At 40.3% G+C, this 21,683-nt stretch overlaps 1 protein-coding gene across 1 annotated transcript in view; it reads right to left on the bottom strand.

Moving 5' to 3' along the window:
- Window positions 1-4,255, bottom strand: part of MMP2 (matrix metallopeptidase 2) — a 34,633-nt gene extending 30,378 nt beyond the window's left edge. Inside the window, exon 1 of the mRNA XM_065640914.1 lies at window positions 3,939-4,255. Coding sequence (XP_065496986.1) covers window positions 3,939-4,082 — 144 coding nt within the window. The 5' untranslated portion in view covers window positions 4,083-4,255. The remainder of the gene's footprint in view (window positions 1-3,938) is intronic.
- Between the last annotated feature and the right edge of the window lie 17,428 nt (window positions 4,256-21,683).

The following is a 21,683-nucleotide window of genomic DNA, read 5'->3' as shown; positions in this document are numbered from 1 at the left end:
TTCTTTATGATGTATAAATCTGCTTACAGTTTTAGATTTTATGCATTTTTTTTCTTGGAAGACTCTATGGATTATTGAGAAACTTGTCAAGTTATCAAAGCAACCACACAAATGAGACCACATTAATTGAAGAGAAAAACAAACCATCGCTTATTCAAACTGCACAGAGCTATTTGAATGTTGTGTGTGTTTGCTTCTGAGTCAAACATTGCAAAGACTTGCGGAAGAATGTCTTTGGTAACATCTCAGTTGCCTGGACACTGCAGCCAATCAATATCTGTTTAAAAGTCCATCGAATGCTCCTGCAGATTATGGTGAGACTGGTCTTTCTGATACAGCCATGGCAGCAGGTCAGAAAATTCCCTGTCCTTAGAAATTAGTGGTCATAAAGGATCAAAAAGGTGGCATGAATCCCATTATTTTCATCCCTTATCTGAAATAATACCCACCTAAGTCTCCTCCACCATCATTTTTGATCAGTATGACCTAATTAGCAGGTGTAGTGCAGTTAAAAACCAACCAAACAAAGTAAATAAAATCTGTCCGTTGTTTTCTGCAGTCTTTAGTCCTGGAGGAGCAATGGGTTAGTCTCTTCCCTGGCAATTGTTCCAGTTAAGCAGCCGTGTTTTTCAGATGTGTGTTGATAAGTTGCGTATTTATGTTAAACTGGCCTGTAGATAAACAGCTGTGGTCCTCATTATCTATATGTGGTCCTCACTTTCTGTGCAATACACAAGTGGGATCACACAAACAATTTAGTATTTATTATTTTTCCCTTAAGTTCATTGTTGACTGGCAGAGTAACTGTGAGCTGCTTGGGGAAGGGGCCAACCCTGAGAAGAACGCCTGGCGGTCTCTAGCATGTGGTGAAACCTGCTGTAAAAATGGAGCCGTTCACATGAAAAAGAGTGACAAGAAGCAAATGAGAGAACTTCTAGTTAAATCTTCAGCAACGGTCTGAAATCCTATCTCAACTCTGTTCCTAACTGGAGACTGACAAACACGGCCGCACAACAGGCTGCTGGCCAGCCAGGGGCTTTGGATCCACAGTGAATTACAAGAAACCTGTAGCTCTGGCTGTTGCCTGAGCTTGGACTATTGCACAGATAGGCTCAGTCTTGCTGTTTAGTTCATGTACAGCTTTAGGTTGTTGAATTTATATCCTCATTGAGCAGCAGATAAATGGATTATGATGAGGATGTTATTTTCATTCATGAGTTCTAAACAGCTTGACTGAACTATCTGGAGTTGCAGGCGTTATCCAGTAAAGTGAATCCTACTCTTGCACAGAGATCTCAGGAACTCTGCACTCAAGTCTGGGTTTCCAATATTTTATACCTAGCTCTAAAAGAAACACTACAGCCGTGTCAAATGGCAGGTGTACCCAAATTGATGCATGGGCCACCCAAACTGGTGCTTGGCATGGCCCAGAGCCCTTGCCAGTGATGCTATTAGACAGGAAAATTGCAAGTTGCTGATCTTTCCATTAAAACTATCTGTAGCAGAGGAACAAGCATCATTCAGGTACTTTATTGAAAATATTAACTACAAATCCAAGGTATGAAAACACCAAAATTGTATTCAGAGTTATCAGAGAGAATTATTTCTAACTGAGGATTAAAAGAAGCCTGGCAAAGTGATTGCACATTCCAGTTCTTGTGCCAGGCGGTATTCCTGAGGGAAACCTTACTTTGTGTGTCTAATTAATTGACTGAAGTTCAACCAGGAGACTGGGGGTAAGACCACTACATCAGCAAAACATAGCAAAGGATATTTGATGACTACAGTTGGTCAAGCCTGGATTTCACCACCCCTTCATTAAGTCCAGGCGTATCTGAGCTACTAGCATAGGAAATGGTTCAGAGCTTACTCAGAAAAAGGGTTTAATCAAGATGTTACACCATTTCCTTCAGAGGGTCCTCCATCCACCTACTGACTAAGCACAGACTATGCCTGTTTTTTGTCATGTTTGTAACTTTGATGTGGTATTTTTCCAGTGGAGACTGCGGCACTGGGACATATTGGGCACAGAATGGTTTCACCTTTGCTACCACCAAGCTTCTGTCTCCTCATAGTTAATGGGGCCTGGTGGGAATTATGTGAAATGCATTAAGAACATAATCAAACAGGCCAGCTTGGAGGATCTGTTCTTATCCCAATTTTCATTTTAATGACGGTTACAGATTTTCTTATGCTTTTGTTTGCATCTCCCAGTGAGGTTCCATGATATAATACAGACTGTACAGCAGAACTGATGTTTACTGAAGAAGCAGGATGCTGTTCTTGCTATTTTAGGTTTGGGAGTAAGATATGCAACCAAAAATATAAAATGAGGCATGGTAAAGAATTTTGCTTGCTAGGATTCTAAATAAAAAGCTAACCCCTCTCAGTTTTTCCTAAAATGGAGATTTTACTGAAGATGAGAAATGAACATAACCAGCTGTTCTATGAGAAGAGAATCCTGAAGAAAATGTAGTGTCTATGTAAACCACATCTTGGCCTAGGCTGTGAAATTCAGTTTCCCCAGAGTCAGCAGGGAGCTGCGGTGATCTGGAATTTTGATCCAGCCCGTTAATGAAACAGGGTCCAGCTGCAACGTAGCAATTTGTGTTCTGATGCAGTGTTGGGGCTGTTCCGATGGAGAGTGTGAGGGAAAGGCGGCCAGTTAGCATTACCCAAGAATACTCCAAGAAAGACAAAGAAGCATGGCAGTAATTTTCCTCTGAGTACATGTAATAAATAGATTGTTCGAAATAAACAGAGATGAGGGGAGATGTGGGTTGCTGTTATTGAATAAAAGCCTGACTGTGTCTAGGAAAACAGATTATTTAAGAGTGGTTAAATAACCATTAGACATGTGGGACCCCACTCTCCTCTCCCACATGCACTGCCGCCCCAGCCCCTGGCTGGTGTGCTAAGGCAAAACCTTGGGTGAATTTGTTTTGCTAAAGGCTGAGGAGTGCCCTTTTTAGGTCAGTTTGTCTGTTTTTCCTAAACTTTCCACCACAGTTGCCATCTGGAAATTCTCTCCCGACCCTCCCCCAGACCTTCTCTAGCCTGGCAAGCTTTCCCAAGATGCACACCAACTCCTAAAGAAAAGTGGACGACTTTCAAATCTCTATGTCCTAAAATAAGAATGATTTATCTCAGTCTTCCTTAAAATGGGCTTACTGCTGAAGAAGAGAAATGTCTATAATTTACATGCTAAAATAAGGATAATCCATCTCAATCTCCCCTTAAGTGGACTTCCCCATAATGTCATTTTTATGAAAGTCCACAGCATTAAAATAAGGTTAGAATAAAATGCTGTAGAGTCTTAGCTATAATTTGCTAATATCACAGAAACCCAAACTCCTCTTTGTTCCAGATTGAATTTGGAAAAAATATTTCTTTAAACCTCTGATGAGATTTTTTTTTTTTTTTTTCAAAGTCAAAACTAGTCACGATCGCTTCTGAAACTCAAGCCAGCTTTTGATTATAATTGTCCCGTAAAGCTGTGTTTGTGCAACACACGGTAAACAATCTGGAAAACAAACTTCTGAAAGCTGTGAGACATGCATTGGGTGAGTCTAAACAGCCCTCACTTCTACCTGATTTAAGTAAAAAAATTACATGTCTTTTATTTGCCCTTCTCCCCTCTTACCATTGCGATCTTTTGATTATAGTTGCAATGATTTAATGAAAGTATTTTGCATGTTCAGACTTACAAAAAAAAACCCCCACAACTTTGCTGGCTTTAAAAATTTAAAGAGAGGAAACATTACTTGGCTCTGGTTTTAACTTTTGAAAGCTGATACCTTTGTTAGCTAGCTAGCACTTCCAGAAACTCTAGGGAGAGAATGCTACAGACATTCCTCAGCCTCAGCTGAAACAAGAAAGAAACATCTGCTTATGAAACAACAATATAAATCTGAAGCAAAGATGAAACCAACACTTACCACTGCTAGTTCTTTGTCTGTTTTGGGAGTGCTGTCTCCAGGAAACTTAATGATTGGTGATGGTGCAGCTAAAGTTTTGTTCAATAGATATACTTGAATTAATAGGACTTTAAAAACGAAGCCACAGACAATGCGAGTCTTCATTCTGCCTAAACTGGTGCTCTCCTCTTTGGAAAAAGGTTTTCCCCGCCTGCCTGTCAGTTCTTTTAGCTGCACAGTGCACCAGTTGCTTATCTGCACATCTTGACTCTCTGCACCGTTTTCTGTTTTGCTTGCTCTAGCAATTCCTTTGTATGTTTAAAACATCCAGATGCGCAGTCTCAAGCTACCACAAGAGGAAGTCTGAAAACTAGTGGAAACATGAGAAAAGGGCAGTTACCAGATGTGATTGCTGTGATTTTAAGGTAGCAACAGGCAGATACTTATTACTGCTGAAAGAGGCTACATTTTCTCCTCGTTTACATATATGAAAGCATTTAGTTATGCCAGAGAGCAGAAAAAAGCAAAATCTGACTTAATCTTGAAGTGCCCTACATATATTTTAAATTAAAAAAAAATCCTAAACATTGTTTTCCTGGCTAAGTATTTTTGTTATTTTTTAACCTAACTTTTTGCCACAGACATGATATTCTGCTTTGGTCACATGTGGTCATGCTCCTACACAGTGCCTTACAGTAAACATTTTGGTGACGGGTTTCGCGGCAGACCCTGCACGGGCTTCTTGTCCCTCTCCGGCTGCGCAGACCGTAGGTCTGTGTACACCGGGCTCCCCCGTGCCTGGTGTAAGCGTCGCTCCCACCGGGGTCTGTGCAGAACGTGCACAGCTCTGAATAAGATTCTTATGGCTTGTTTGGGTTTGGAACCAGCCTGAAGCTCTGCCACCAACAGGCACGGTGTGTCACCTTGATCAGTGGGGTAAGAGCTCATCAGGCAGATTCAGCAATAGAAATTATCCTCATTAATTGACGTCAGGGGAATTGTACAAAATTCAGGGTTTGCTTGCGCTGGGTCTTCGGTCTGCTCGTGCAGCTGCCTTAGTCTAAAATTCTGGTTTAAGTATTGCCATTGTTCATTGAGTCTTTTTATCGTGTCATTCATAATGTTGCCAGCCTCAAGATGTTATTACAAGCAGAATATTTTTTTAGCTGAGTATTCCTAGTCTAGGGGCTTGGCTCATGACTTTTTAAGACGGGAGGCTGGCAATTGTGCATGAATGCGAACTGTGTTCTGGCCAGCCAAGTGTCGCAGAACAGTTTCTGTTAAATGTGGGTCCAGCCCTCACGGTTCCTCTGAGCTGTATGTCAGCGTAAAAGTTGTCATGGCTTTCCACTAAATGTTAAATGAAAGTTTTCTGGGTATGAGTCTTGTTGCCAAATGGGGCTGTTAATGAAAAGGAAATACTTCGCTGGTGTTTGGTACTTATTAATAATATTTTGATATTTGACAGTAAATAGTCAATATTGACAGTTCTTTGATTTATGCTAATATCAAGCTATTTTGCTAACTGCACCTCATCATCCACCAACTGAATAGTCTCCTATAAAGGCACAGATTCAAAGGGTGGGCTGAGGCGTTCGGAGAGAAGCATTAGCAGGAGCTTTTGCTGCCCATCCAGTTCCACTGACAACCCACCGCAAGAGCTGTATGTGCAGCCGCTGGGTGAATCAGCCATGGGAATCAGCACTTAACGCTCAAGAGAGAAAGAGGAGTTACAGGAACTTCAGACATGAATGGAGCTTTCTTTGCAAGCAAGTAGTTTTGTGTTGATACCCTTATATCCTTTCATGTACGGCACTTGAGTTACAGTGAACAACTTTCCCCTAATGGTTTGGCTTTGAAATTACGACTTCTTTTTTAGCTTTTCCCCCTCAGCAAGAAAACCAGTCATTTCTAAGAGTTGCCTTAATAAATGGCAGTTCTGAAAATATGATCCAGTTTTTCCACAGCCCTGCACTTGGCACTTTCCTGCTTTGTTTGTGATGACAGCTCGTATTTGTGCCCAGCCATGTGAAACTGTAACAGAACAAAGGCTAAGAAAGCCTTCACTAGGTGTGCGAAATTACTCTTAACTTATCCTTAATTAAGCAAGTGAAAATATGATGTGTTGTGTTGCAAGATTCTGCAGTTATCACTGTGCTCTGCAGTAGGTCAAGGGCTGCTGTAAATCTTAAAGCATAAGAACCACATCATTTTCATAAGAATTTTAATGTAATTTATGGTGGCTTAGTAGCTTTCATTTAGAAGGGTACTGCAGTGAAGCCATTTAAAGCTAAATGTGTCCTGGCACATTCCCGTTGCACTCTTAAGCCTCATTGAAATCTAATGAATGCTCAGTTCTCAACGTGTCCTAACGAACGTTGAATCAGAAATGGATGAGGGAACTTTTGAACGGGCTGTGAGGTCCATGCAGTTTGAAAATCTCACTTGATTTTGTTTCTTATCTTTGCTGATGGTGAGAGTTGGTGGAGGTCACCTTGTAAATATATTTTCTCAAAAAAATTGCAAAAATTCACAGAAACCATACAGAGCTGCAGTGAAGCATTGCTTCTCACCTTTGCAGTTTTGCTGGTAAACTGCTTTGCTGGCACTGCTTCAGCTAGTGAGCAGTTAAGCAGGTTATGTTCAATTAGGAAATATAGTGCATAATGGAAAACTGGATTTATGGGTGGGGGCTGAACCCATATATTGAGATTCTGACCATTCAGCAAAAGGCATTCTCTGCTAGTAGCACCTGAGATCAGGAGCAGTTTATGAGATCCTAGCTGAGGTGCCCTCTTTCGGATAACCAAAGCAAAATGAATGCTGGTGACACATCATTGTGAGAGTAGAAGTCCTACTGTATTACAACTAAATTTGGGCTAAAATGTTTATCTCCTTATACTTCTATTTAAGCTCCATGGGATCATCCTGTTCTCAGTGTGCTTTAGAGGGGCTGCTCTTTCTGGCTGGGAATTTATCTCTTCTGAGTCATAAAATGCTCCTCTCTAATTACTGTGTTTGTTTCAGGTTAGAACCACTCCATATTGAAAATTTTAAACCATCTGCTTTATGAGTAAGATGCCAGATTTACTTTTTAAATGCCTACTTTCATGTATTAATAGGAACTGTATGGCAGAAACCACAATGTCTGAGGTGGCAAATGCCTCTTTTGAGGACATACTTCAGTTATAACAGTAAAAAGGGAATGATGTCTTGTGAGCCGTAAGCTACACATATAAGTAGATCTGGCTGTGGTTAGAGACACATGAGAGTGTATTAACATGCTGCTTTTATCAAAGGATTTCTCCGTTTCAGAAAATTATTTTTGAAATTATTCAGGAGCACTTGGCAGTTCAAGGATTAGACTTCAGATGATGTCCTGGTTAATTTGCTGACAGAGTAGTCATCCCTCCAGAAATGCACTGTAGCGATGCCTACTGTCATTAATTCCAAAACTCTATCAAAAGCTGATGATTTCCTGGTGATTCCAGAGGAATACATTAGGCAGAGTGTCAGTGAGCACAGTCCGTTGGAGAATGACGGATTTATTCTTGGTGGGGTTTCATGAAACCTGTTGCTAGGCTGCAGAAATAATCATCAGGACAATTAGAATCTCAAGAAAGGTGCTGGTCATCTGATTACAGAGTCATCTGGCTCTAACTGAGCACGGTGGGATGTGTGTCTCCAGGTAAACTATTGCAGTATGTCTGCATAACCTCTTGTATTTGTTACTTCTAGTGTCTGCGCTGTCAGTTTATATCTTCTAGTTTAGGAAGCAGAACAAAAGTTTGATTAATGCAGATGGACTTACATTGATTTTAGCAGGATTCATGAAGAATAAATAACCAATTAAAATTGTTAGAGCTAATGTGGTGTTGTCAGAGTGTTTCATGCAGAACTTCTAAGGCACTGGAGAACTTGCAGCTCAGGTGATGCAGCAGTTTGCCTGGGCTGCAGGGAAGCTGCACATGGGACTGTCCCAGGTCCACGGTAACCAGCCCTTTGGCTTCTGCTCGGTTTCCTGGGTTTCCTCGTGACTCATTCTCCTTTGCATGGATCCTGTTCTGTAATTTCTCCTGGATCATCATTCCAGTGCCTTCTTTCTTCCTGCCTGAGGAAGAGGAGTTTTTAAGGACCAGGAAACCACAGAGTTACAGAAGAGAGTGTGGAACTTGGCTGAGTTGAAGGAGGGATTTTGGTGCATTTTGCCCCATGTCTGACGTGTAATATTAGCAGTTTCGGTAAAGTTGTCTCCAGGAAGCAATGACTACTTATAGCAGTCCCCATTTGAGTTTAAAAGGATTAATAACTTAAGTGAGAACTCATTTATATTGCAGGCAAGCGAGCTTATCTAAGACATGTATGTTGAAGGGCTGAACCCAGCAGAACGTAAGCCTTAAACATCCACATCATTTACTATCTGGATACGCTCTGTGCCTGTCCAGCGACTGGCGCAGACTCCAGTGATCTAATTCACCATATCTGACCACCACATGAGGGAGTCTTTAAACTGTTGGAAATCAGTGTGTGTGCACGGAGAGGTGAGAGCGGGACAAGGTACGAAGGGTCAACAGCTGGTACCAGATGTGATTTTCACCATTTAAGGTAGCAATTATATTTTTGCTTTTGTTTCTCTCATCCCTTCTGTTTTGGGAAGGTAGGGCCTAAGGATGTGAAGTTCTGTTGACGCATGGATTTCATTTGTTAACTTGCTACTAAATTAGAAATGAATTTTAAGTAAACCTACTTTCAACAAAGCATTTTCCATTGCATTTGTTTGTCTAAACAAGATATTCCTGCTTCTGTCCTCAGGTGATGTTAATGGGCATTGCAAAGCTTCTGTTGGGTGAATTAGTTCAGCAGAAATACACTGAACTACAGTGGGCAAAACCCCAGGCCAAGTTTACACATGTCACCAGGACAAACTTATTTGTGCCTTATTAACACCGCCAGATAGTCTAAAGATGGTTTAAAATGCAGACTCCTTTGATAAATTTCTCTCTTGTCCCTACACGTTTTCCCAATGTAATTCTTACCGGTTTAAACTATTTTATTTTCAAGTATCTGGTAGGATAAAGTGACATGTGGCGAGTTCTTGTAGCTTGAACTTGGGGCGTTCTGATTACTCTTTGCTATCGAACATTCTGCTAGCTAGTTAGTTCAGAAATCATAAAAACCTTTGAGAAACTAAACTTTGGTTAGAAACTAATTTCAAACATTTCTGTTTGAAGTTGGTCATTGCCTTCTTGTCACCCCTGAATTTCAGACAGAAAATAGATAAAAGAGTATCTTAGGTGTGTCCATTTAGAGACTGATTATAGTAAGTAGAGTATGTCTGACCTGTTAACTGTTAAGGTCACTAATTGAAATGTGTCTTCAGTGAAAATTATGCCAGTAAAATGGAAAGTATAGTGCTTTCACTAAAAATGATGTAGTTTAATAGTGCGAGGGATGTGAATGTGGAAATATTCCTAAATCGCCATAAATGGAGCTCAATATAAGGCAATTTCTTATGGTGAAAATGAGAAAATACTCAGAGAAATAGTTTCTATACAAGAACAATTAATTAATAATGGACATAATAAATTGGATGGCTAGTGTGGAACATTTTGAAAGTTTATCTTGATAAAATTTTTCAGAATGAGTCTGAAGAACTCCGTTCTAGCTTATAGGGCTGTTGAATTTAAAGGAAACTGGGTCGGTCTGTTGGTCACACAAGCTGCCCAAGGAAAGCAAAGCAGGATCGAGGAGTTGGCGCTGGCTTCCTCGGGACCTTGTCTGATCCACCCGCACCTCCTGGGACTGGGGAGAGAGAACAGCTCAAGCTGCTCCTCTGCAGCGAGGTGAGAAAAAGGTTTTAGTGTCAAAATTTCAACTGCAGAGAGTAAGAGGAAACCTTTATTTTGGAAAATGAGTCAAGCTGATTTTGGGTAAGGATTTTTTGGTTTTGAGTTACCAGTATTCTCTGCGGGCGGTGCATCTGTAAAGGGCGCAGAAAACCTGAGTTGGTTCCAGTGTAAACCCAAACACCTGCTTAAGACATAAGGTGCGTCAGTTTGTATTGTTTCAAAGGAAAACGTCATGACTGGTACTATCTGATTTCATACTTCTCCTTTTTCTCCCATTTCACATGTTGACTCTTCCACTTATTTTCAAGCGTCCAGTTCCATGGTGATTTACAAATGAGGTTATCACTTACCATTAGAGTTTGCCCTGTTGGTTGCGACATGTGAAAAACACCTACATATTTTGTCTTCATTCATATTTCATTTTGTGAATTGTCATCTGGCCAATGGCTTCTCCATTTGAAAAAGTACTGGATCTTGTGGATAAAATGTGCAGAACTAATTTGCCCTTCAAAGGAACTCCAGATCACTGGTGGCTCAGCAGAAGAATGAAGTCTCGGTGCTTCTGTATTCACTTAGGCTTGGTAAACTCAGCATGATCAGCAGCAGCACTGGGGACAGACCCTGCCATCCACGCTGGTGTTGGCTTGTGTTGTATTTTGTCCGTGAGCCTGTTGATTGTAATGAGGCACCTGGCAGTGAAAGATGAGTAAGCTTGGTGGGATCCAGCCCTTAGCTGGTGAGGCAGCCACTATTATACACATAGCAAGAGCTCAGTTGATGTGACTGCTTGATCAGCTCCTAAGCCCAGTGCAGAGCTAGAGAATTTCTGCTTTTCAAACTTCAGAGACAGACCCTAAGGAGCACGTAACTGAGTGACCCATTTCTCAGATTCTGGGAAGAGGCACATTACTTACAAACAGTGCCACGCCAAAGCTCGACTGCTCCCCACCGCTGTTCTGTTTGTATTCATGGGAGATCTCTGTGCTGTAACAATCGGCAAGTGCCATCCTGAACATGTCAGAATAATAGTTCTACTTGCTTTGCTGCTGCTGTCTTGCAGCCGCTTGTTGATAGGCACTGTACATCTCACTTGTCATTATAACATTAGTATTCAGACACCGAGGGGCCTTAATTAATGACTTTGAAGATCTGGTCTTTTATAATTCATGACAGAACTTTAATTAAAATCAAATATATAGCAGTTGAACTAGCAAAGGATTTAAAGTGCACAATCTTTGGAGACAACGCTTCCCTCTGACCACTAGTGCTGTATGCTGAATGCAAATTCCATTTCATTACTGCACATTCAGAGAACAGAAAGGGCTTTTTTGAAGCAGAGAGGTCCCTGTTGTTGTAGACTCTGGAAAAATGGTAAAGCCAAGGGGCCTACAGTAGTCTGATTTGCCCTCCTGTCCCTTCTTTTCTCCTTCTAAAATCCTCATGTATTTTAAATGTCTGTATTGATAGGGGGAAAAAAAAAAAGACATACGTTTGTATGATGCTTGTATATTCATTTATTATTTGTAGAGACAGCACCTTAAAATGCTGTGTATGGATCAGATATTCTAGGATTCTTGTCAAGGCAGTAGGAAAATTCTGATTTCACATAAAGGGAAACTAAGGCAGTGTTTTCACTCAGACAACGTAGTGTTTTTGAAGCGTTCACCCTGGTGCACCTTCAGTCACATCTCTTTCTGGCCTGTCTTATGGTAACCAGACTTAAGCAATTATGTAGCAGAATATATTGCTGTAGATTAACTCTGTTGTGCCAGGGAACATGGTTTTCTTATGACTGCTGAATTTGTTTCAGTTTAGTTGGTCTTACTGAATACCTTAATTCACCTGAATTTCTTATCAAACGTGTTTTTTATCTAGGGGACTTGTATTGCTATCCCATTACTGCAGTTGCTTCCGTGAAGTTCTTTGAATAGACTTCATAGTCTTGCTGGTTACTCTGCCTTCTCAGGATAAAATTTCAGAGGATAGTTGTGGCTTTGATTTTACAATTGTGTGCTGTATTTTAAGGTTTATCATCTGGTCTGGTCTACTAAGGGATGGGTCTTCCTTTCTGTGGGATTAGTTGATTGCTTGGGGTTGCTAAGTTTTCCCATCTTGTGTATGGAGGCCAATCTATGATTTTACCATCAGAAACAACAAACAGAGAAATAAAAACCAATAAACAAGAATAACTACCTGCTATATATACAAAAGCTAATAAATTAAATGAAATTTACAATTTAATATAGCTAAGGGAAATTGGTCAATAACTCATGTCAAGATCTTTAAAAAAAATTGCCTTGAGAGGAAAATGAATAATGGAAAAAATTGCATTTGAATAAATAAGTCACTGCAAGCTGACAAAAGTTCAGAAATATCTTATTTACTAGCTATAGAAATGCTTTAACAGTAGGAAAATATGATTCACAATTTTTCAGCAGTTGCTGAAAAATGTGTTTGATAAATCTTGAACATCATTCAACCATTTGTAGTTACCATCTTTACCTTTACAGCAGAAATAATTTCACAGTTATAAACATAAAAATATAAATATGTCTTAAAAATATAAAATAACTTCCCTGGAGATGAGACATTACTGGATTTCTTCAGCAGTTGCTCTTGGTAATGTTGCAAAAAGTTTGTCAGTTTTATATTACTAACTTTTCACGTAGTATTTCAACGAACTGCTAAAATGACAATTTGTAACCTGTTAAAGTTGTATTCCTGGGCGCAGTCATGGAGGAGTTTTATCGGGAGTTTTTTCTTTTGTTTTTATTGTCAGTTTGCTATAGTAAACTGTTACTCATGTTTGATTATTTAAGGCTGTTTGGCTGGCAGATACATTTGTGTGTGAGTCTTACTAGCACTGTTAGGGTGGCTGGGCTGGGGTCGTGTTCGGAACATTAAATCCAAGTAAATGCCACCTAATTGCAGACTTTCCTCTGGCTGAGCAGTATTTGGGGGCATCACACTAGAAAAGCTTTGGATTATTTTTAAGCTCAGATGTACAGAAGTACATTCCGTGTCTGCACGAAGATTGTTCAGACAGTTACCAGCTCCGTTTGAGCAGACTTCAGTAAATCTCCTGTACCCTTCGTGCTCCTTGGTAATGGGATGACTGCAGAAAGGCAGCATTTTAACGGTCACTGGGAATGTTTCTATAAAGGGATTAAATTCCAACTTGTTGTCTTTCAACATTTTTATTACTCCTCCGATGCTTTTTATGAGCCTTTAATTTCTTTCCTACCTGACCGTTATTCATACAGGGCAAATAAATGGCTAAACTACTTCCAGAGGCAATCTGATGGGCCATACAGCATGTCTGCTTTTTCCTGTCAGGAAGACTGATCGTAGGGCCATTTGCACAGGTTTTATACTGTTTTTTGTTCCTGATCTTAAGATGAAATTAAGCGATATTACTACTGCTGCACACAAAATCCTGATCACGTATTTTTTTTATCTGTTTCAAAGAATAACGTGCTTAACGTTTTACTTTGAAATCTAAATGGAGATTTAGTTTGGTTTTATTTCTGGATTTCCTTTTGCCCCCTCTGCTGTGATATAATAGACAAAGATTTGAATCAGGAATTATGATCATAAGCAAATCAATACATGTTTTCTGATGATAATAAAATAAGCAGTGGGAACTTCTGTGTACAATGATGGATTAAAAGGCATTACTGAAAACCTGCCATTTTCCTGGTGCAGCAGTGCCTGTACAGTATTACTGTTTCGTTTTTTTTTTTTTTTTTTTTTTAGCATTTCCATCTGCGATGGAATCATCTTCCTGTTTCGGGAAGGGATATACTTTAAAATGCAACAAGTTCTCTTGCTTTCAGTTCTTCACATTCAGGGGTTTTGTAACCTCAGCAGTCAGAGTTAATTGTCCTTTTTGGCTTAATCTCTTGAGTAGCCTTGGGAATGGCAGTTGACGTGTCACCTGAGACAAGACATGATATTTTAACCAGACCACTGGTTACATTCTGGACACTATGGAGCTTTGGTCCACTCCCCTGGTGCTTGTGCCTGCAGTCTACAAATCTCTCTCAAGCAATTCGCAAATCACAAATCTGTAACCTTAAAAACCCAACTTTCTGTGTTCCTGAGAGGGAGGTAGGACTTTCAGGCTTCTTTGGGAAATGAAATAAGTGATTCGGCATTTATTTTTGTCCACAGAGATCTCACAAATTAAGAAAAGAAGCTTTTTTACACTCGTGGTCCAAGGTCCAAGACCCAGTCCTCTCTCTCCACCACCTCTTTCTAAACATAGTGATAAGCAGCATTTGCTGTTGCCAGTTGTGTGTAAATTAACCTTCACCACATTTCTATGAGAACTGACCCAATACATTTCCTGATGGCAGAATTTAGTTTTTGCTTACCTTAACAATACCTGAGTTTGGGGAAGGAGGGCTCTTTAGGTGTCCCACCCACATACTCAAATGCTTGGTTGGGTTTTGCATCATGTGTCCATTGGAGACTTACACATGAGCTCTCCCAGTTTTCTGCTCCAGGCAGAGCAGGCCCAGATATCCCTCCCAGAATTCACATTTTGAAGGAATATTTGTGTGTATGTTGCTCATTAATTTAATCTTACTGTGACTTACCTGTAGACTGTTCTGTGCTAGGCTATTTCATATGTACATTGGCTTGTATGCAGAGAAACTTCCATTTTTGTGTTTCACTTAGGTCCATCAGGCTCTGTAAGGTTCCCCAATACTGTGTGTGGAGCTGGGGCTGTCATTGCTTGCCTGGTCACATCTCAAGATTTCCAAGTTTTGATACGGAAGCAAACAAACAAACAAACCCCGAAGATCGTACTCAGCCTTCTGGATTTAATTCTGATTAAGGAAACCTATTTTTATTGAAGCAAGATAAATCCTAATAATCTGTAATGATGGAAATTACAAACTGCAGCCCTTGCCAGTGTCTCTGTCCTAATACAATATCTCAGGAAAACCAGTCTGAGTGGGCAGTGTTTGTATTACTTTCTGGTTTATTGCAGATAGCATGAGAACTGATTCGTAGCAAGTGTTTGTTGTTAGAGGAAGAGGCAAAACTGACGGGAAATTTGTATCTCTTTATTGTTGTTTTTTTAAATCTATGTATACAAATACTACACCATGTTGACTTTGGTGAGATGGCAACAAAATTATCGATAGTTTCTTTGGATTTGGAAGAGAACTTTTTTCAAATTAAAGGCTTCAACTGCCAATTGCTGCTTATTCTTGCAAAAAGTCTTACGGCCTAAATTTGACAAAATGCTTGAGCAGTTGTTTTTACTCAATAGTCACGTGAAACAGAAGAGATTAGTTTTGTGCTTAAATGCTGAATTGGAATGTATTTGCTTGAAGAAAATTAAATGCATTTATCATTGCAAAGAATGTAAATTCTATACTGTCAAGTTCTAATGGGCCAAAGTTCAGTCAAAAGAATAGCACTGCTCATAAACAGTACAAAGAGGAAAGCAGACATTATAGCAAGAAGAATATTTAATACCTCTAAATCACCTTTTACCCAATGAGTTCACACTGCTGTGTGCATAAAAATGATCAACATTTCAACACCTCTGTGAACTAAGCTGAATATCTCCTTTCTCAGATGGGAAAGTCAAAGCACAAAGACTTTGAATGATTTATCTGCATGAATTGGTAGCAGAGCTAAGAATGAAATCTTGGCTTGGCTCAATCTGCCATGGTATTATTGCTCATCCTAGCTATTCAGTCATTTATACTACACAGAACTGACAAGCTCTGTCATTCAGCTGGATAAAAATAATTTTAAAATATGATTTCAGTACAGCTTTTACTCGCCATTCTCCAAATTCCTTTTATAAGAAGTTTTCCCTTTTCTCTCCCATGACACAAGCTTTGGATTTCATTTTTACTGCATTCATTCTGCTTTTCACTTCCACCAAACAGTAAGTTTGGGCTGGCCAAGTCAACTTGTGCAGTGTCAGTACACTACGATAATAAAAGTGTGAATAGGTAAGACTATATGGAAAAATCATTCCCCTCTTACTGGCATATAATACTAGTTGTGAAGTCTGTTACTTGCTTCTCACTCTGAGAGCTGTACAGCGATGTATATTTAGAAGATGTGTATGTAGTCCCCTGAAGCATGGGCAGAACCTTTTATCATATAACCCAGGGATGCTTCCCTCTCTTCCAGCTCCTGTGGCCTCAAGGTGCTGCCTCTCCTCTCTTCCCATTGTGAGTCATGAGAATGGATTTTTGACAGTTCTTTCTGTGTAGAATATACTGCTAAAATAATTTTGTTCTGCTTATGGCAGTAAACTGGAATTTCTAGATCCTAAGGAAAATTGCATAGCTAAGAACCTTAACATTATGACTTCTTTACAACAAAGAACCTTTGTGTTTTGACCAAGAGTTTTTCAAGTGTAGTAAAAGAAATAGCTAGTGTTTTACTCCTGAAAGTTTTGCTGGTGGACTCTTCCTCTCACAGACCTCAGAAGGTTGGCCATGCACTTCACTGGGAAACAGGACAGGGTCCCTTACTTTAAAGACCTTTAATTGCTTTCAGGTTTCAGATTTCTATTGTATAGAAGCCAGATGCTTTTCTTACTCCAGCTGTCTCTCACACAATACCCACATGCATATCCTACTTCCAGTTTACATGCTGCAAGTAACTTCTTCTTAAATGCCATTACAGTGAGGGAAATGACTATAAAACAATGGCACTTGCCCCATAGACCTGCTGCCCATGTGTCTAACGTATCTGCTTACTTAATGGAAATGAGCTTTTACTATTGCAAGCAATTAAGAGACAATATAGTTGTGGAAAAGTAAGCTGGTCTTCTGCTCTGTCTGGCACATTAACAGCATCACTCTTGGGTAAATTTCTGTTACCCGATTTTTATTATCGGTGATGATACTTGAGCCCTCAGGATCGGACTTCTGATTCCAGGTCGTATTTGTAGAGCTGGCAGCACAGGGGAAAAAAAAGGAGAAAAGAAAACCACTTGCTTTGTAAATTGAGTAGACTTAGCCTGGAAGACATTGAGAGACACTGATAGTTCATTAAAGCACATTTTCATCATTTTTAAGTTCAAACAAAGTTTGGAGGGTGAAAAAAAAGAAGAGTTGTTAATGGTGTTTGTAGAAAAAATGTGTCAAGGTATGAAAGATATCATGACGGATTGTGGGTCTTTCTTTTTAAAAGGTGTGACACGCTCTTACTCCGTTACCTATTTTACGACGTGTTTCTCCTCCAGGACTTCAGCCTCACCCCATCATCTGGCGGCACACACCTGCTTTTCTGTCTGCTCCTCCAGCACACTCTCCAGAGGCACAGCTTGTGCTCCGCATTCCGTACATACCCACCACAATGGCAGTTCTGGGTACCATCGTGGTCTGCTTCTGGTTACTTTACTACAAGACACTTCTGTGACCAGCACTTTTTAAAATTGAGTTTTTTATTGTGGTCGAGGTCATAGTACAAAATAATTCAGAGATTAATTAGTCGTTTCTGCAAGTTTGGTCAGAATGTTTAGCACCAGCTGTAATAATGAAAGCCAAGTTGTTGTGGTTTAGCCACTGGGTCGTTGGTGATTTAAATCAAAGACACTTGCTGAATGCTTGTGAAGGTGAGTCAAGGCCTCCCATCCCATGATTTATCCACATCCCAGACTTCTAAGCAATGCACACCCGCTCTTTCGTTCAGGTGTGACATTTCTAAAATTGCCTACCTCCTTCCTCAAATGTACATGTTCCTTGGAGGCTCCAGCCCAGGGTAAGCAGACTAAGTGCTTTGCAAAACAACTGTCCTAACTCTGAAAACACGGCATAAAATGAACTTTGAGGGGAGCTGAGCCATTCCCAGATTCTGGAGATGCCAAGAAATACCTGCTGCATCTTTGCTCTTCAGCAGAACTTCAGTATATAGAGCTAGAGTTAGAAGGTTGGTTTGTTTGTTTTTCTGCCTGGTAATGCAAAACAATTGTCAGTGGCATTTAGCCAGCAAGTTCAGCTGAGGTTATGGTGGCAGAGAAGCCAAGGATGGTGAAGTGTGTCCTAGAATGTAGTACTGGCACCTTAATTTGTGCCTGTAATATCTGGAGTAGAGGAAACGTTCCATATTGTACTGGAGATCACTGTCTGTGGTAGCCGAGTGAATGAAACATAGGGATGACAGTAATGTGAAAGGCAGGTTGGGAAGTGATCCCAGCTATGTATGAGTAGATTATGAACAGAGAGAGTAGAATGTGAAAACCTACATTTTTAAACCTACCCATAACAATAACAAAGTGAAAAAAACACGAACAATGGTGCTGGGTGTTTCAAAAACAACCCAGCATGGTTGGGGTGTGATGAGAATAACATCAGGTGCTTTTTGGTTCGCTCTCTCTGGTAGTATCTGGGAAAGAACTAAATAGTCAGTAGGATGATATTATAAAATATCCACTGTGCTCATGTGGCTTGTTTGACTTCAAGAGGCAATTTCTCTCCCTTTGTAAATTGGGGAGCTACCAGCTCCAGTATTGCTGTGTGGAGTGGTGAGTGTTGGTAATCTCTCAGGACTTGGGAATCCCCCTCAAACTACGTCCTTCTGGTTCTCACCAAGAGCCCCAGCACGTCCTGCAGCTGCTGCTGGCTCCTACCCTTCTGAGACCACTGCTGGGGGGTCCCACTGCCACTCCTCCGGCTCTTTGGCACCATCCTTTTAAGGCTTACTTGTCAGGAGTCCCCAAAATATTTATAAATGGAAAGCTGTTTTGTGTGTGTTTGTCTGAGAATGCCTGAGGGAACACAGTGGATATATCATTAATCCTGGAAAAAGTTCGAAGTGCGGCTTTGACTCCCAGTAAAGGCATGTTGGATTGGATAGCATTAGGTTATGTTTCAGTGGAACAGAGAGCACAGCATAAAAACACCTCCTAAAGATGTGCGAAAAGAAAGTTGCCAACTCTTAGTGCTGTCATTTCTTCCCTAGGAAGTACGGGTGATGCTGAAAGGGCTGTGCCATGTAGGTGTGCTCATTAAATAGTGTGTTCAGCTCCTTTGCAATGGACAGTGTTACAAGCAAATTGTGAACTCTCAGTGTCTTCTTTCTAATGCATGATATTCAGGAAAAAATACAGTGCCCCACTAGTTAGCCTGGTGTCTATAGCAGCTTCAGGTATAAAGCAGCTGACAAAATGTCAGTTGATACAGTAATGGATAGTTTCCCGTGGATGACCAACTCTTTGCTAAGTACCAAAATTCTTTAATGAGACATGAGATCACTGGCTCTATGACTTGTTTTGTTACCAGTATTAGAATACTGCCATGCTTCATTTATGAATATTTGCATAAATCAACACATCTCTTTCTTTCATAGGGTGTACAATGCTAAGATCTTAACTTAGGCTAGAATTGCTTCTTTCCTCATATTTTATGGAGCACATGAACTTGATTTTTAAATTTTTAATTCTAACACATCTTATTAAATGTGCAGGCATAGAGAAGCACCACCAGTCAAAGACATTATTATTATATGCATGGAGGGTTATCTTCTGCCTTTCTACCCTCATCATTCATTAATGATGCACAGAGGCTTGTCATTTTTCTTTTCAATTATTTTACTTTATTTTATTGCTCATATTTTATGACACATGGAGAGCTCTGTGGCAAGCATTCATCATCAGCCTTACATATCTACAGAAATATCATCTCTGTTAGGCCAGAAAAAATACCTTTTGTTCTCTTTGTGTTTTGCTTATGAAGTTAGCCTAACATCACTTTTGTATTGATGCTGTTTCTTTCAGTCTTTAATTTTCTAAGAAAACTACTAACACAGCTCTGAAAAAGAAGCTAACTTACACAGCCTCACCTTTATCTCATTTCATAGCTGCTCATATAACCCACCACACACCAGGTATATTCATCTGAACCTGTCTTAACTCCAGTTTGCCATTCAGATCGTGACCTTAGATGTGATTGAGATGCTGCTTAGTCTTTGTGCAACTGCCAGATGGAAATCTCTTGTGCCAACTATGTTGGGTGTGTGTCTTCTCAAGGCAAGCTGTGGTCCACTGGGAGCAGTGAGGAGACTATTAAAGCAGTTCTGACTTCTACATGCCACTTCGGAAAGCCCCCCAAGATACTCTGATCATAGAGTGTTTGGAGCGTTTTAAGTTTTTCAAGTTCAGTTTAAAGAGCTTAATCAAACTTTCTGACACAACTGGCACACATTAACATTTTTCAGCTGTAAACACACAAAACCAGGAATTCTAATTGCCAGTAATTAAAGTGTGTGGTTGGTTTTGAAATGTTTTCCTATTTAGAAGAAGTCTGAAGTGGTACAGCTCCCCAGTGACATTCCCAGGGAGACAGAGCCCTGCCTGAGGCTGCCTCTCAAAAGGTAACAGGGAAAAAGCTGGACTGTGTATTCATCTTGCATAAACATTTGAGCTGGGGCTACTGTTGTGTGCGTTCTGAGCAAGAATTTAGTTGGATGACTCTTTTTACTTAAAAAATTAATTACCTCACCATGCAAAATATCACTTACTTCCTGATATGACATTTAAAAGGATCCTGGTGTGCATCAGTTTTTTTGCTGAAATGGTTCAAGAGCTCAGAAACACAAACTCGTCCCAGCAGAATGTGGGTGGCTTCCATTGCTTTATTAAAAACATTTACAAATAAAATGTTCTTTGGACCAGAGCTAACCCTGAATTACTCTGAAAGGATCCAGAGACCTACCAGTTAGGGGCCAAGTTGTGTGCATTTCCTCTGAGCTCCTCGAGTGCAGGAGGAGGCAGTCCTGCCCAATGCTTCATCCAAATGCTGACTATGGGATATGGGACGGAAAAGTCTCCTGGGGAATATGATATACTGGAGCTGTCTCAGCTTCCTCTGCAGCATCTGGGGCTAATGACTGCTAAGAGGAACTTGATAGGGGGCATAGCCTAATTTAATATGGTAATTCCTAGATTTTCATGATAGCTTGACGCTTGACAAAAGCCACTGCTGCTTTTCTCTGTCCATGCGCTCACAGAAGATTCTTGCATAATCTAGCTTGAAAAAAAGAGCAGGACTGCTGAACCAGGGCTTGGCAGTCCGTTCTCTAGGGATGCACTTGCAAGTATTTTTGCTTCTAAGAGTGGTATTTCTGGTGGCCACATCACAATTCAGTTTTCATGCGCTTGTCTTTTATTATCTCTCATAGGGTTTCTTCATCTTTCTGTCTCTTCTAGTGAGTTCAAAAATACAGTATGAGCAGCCTTTATTGTGGTATCTTGGCACTTCTGTTTTCAGTTTCAGCTATAGTGAGGAAGCCCAGAAGGAAAAATGCCTTTTTTTTAAAAAAAAAAAAAAGTTAACTGTTTGGAGCCTGAATTGGTTCAGGAACTGCAGAATAGGGTGATGTTGCTTACTCTATCTGAAGATTCGATTTGAAAAAATTAAACATAATCTAAAGTTTCTGCACTTACACCAACATGGAATCAGTTAAAAAGACTTAATATTTAGGTCATGAAAATGTGTTCCATCACAGTACTAGCAAACCGGTTACACAAGCAGAACCTCCTTTTACTGGTTGCCCAGTCCGTAAGTGCACTCTGCTTTGGGTTACTGCCATGCGTGTGCACAGAATGGGCGAGACCAGAAGCAAATCCTAGGCAAGCGGCATTATGGAGCCACCTGAGCTTGATTCTTTATCTGTCATCTTTTATTTCTGGTTCTGCTCCAGGCCAAAGAATTGTGCTTGTGATGCAGCAGAAGCGCTATAGTTCACATGCGTACGAGGACTATGATTGCTTTCACTGTAAATGTCCTGTTCCCTGTGGATGCATATCTGTGCCAATGAGATGAGTAAATACACTAAAAACTCACCTGACATCCTGACAAATGGAAGAGAGAGTAGTTCACCAAGAAGATTAGGTTTATAACTAAGTACTGCGAGGGAAAGTGTGGTGGGGGAT

Source organism: Caloenas nicobarica, chromosome 9 (assembly GCF_036013445.1).
Source record: "Caloenas nicobarica isolate bCalNic1 chromosome 9, bCalNic1.hap1, whole genome shotgun sequence".
NCBI classification, from domain to species: Eukaryota; Metazoa; Chordata; class Aves; order Columbiformes; family Columbidae; genus Caloenas; species Caloenas nicobarica.
The sequence above is the reverse complement of the archived record's forward strand: the minus strand, read 5'-3'. Positions and strand labels throughout refer to the sequence as shown.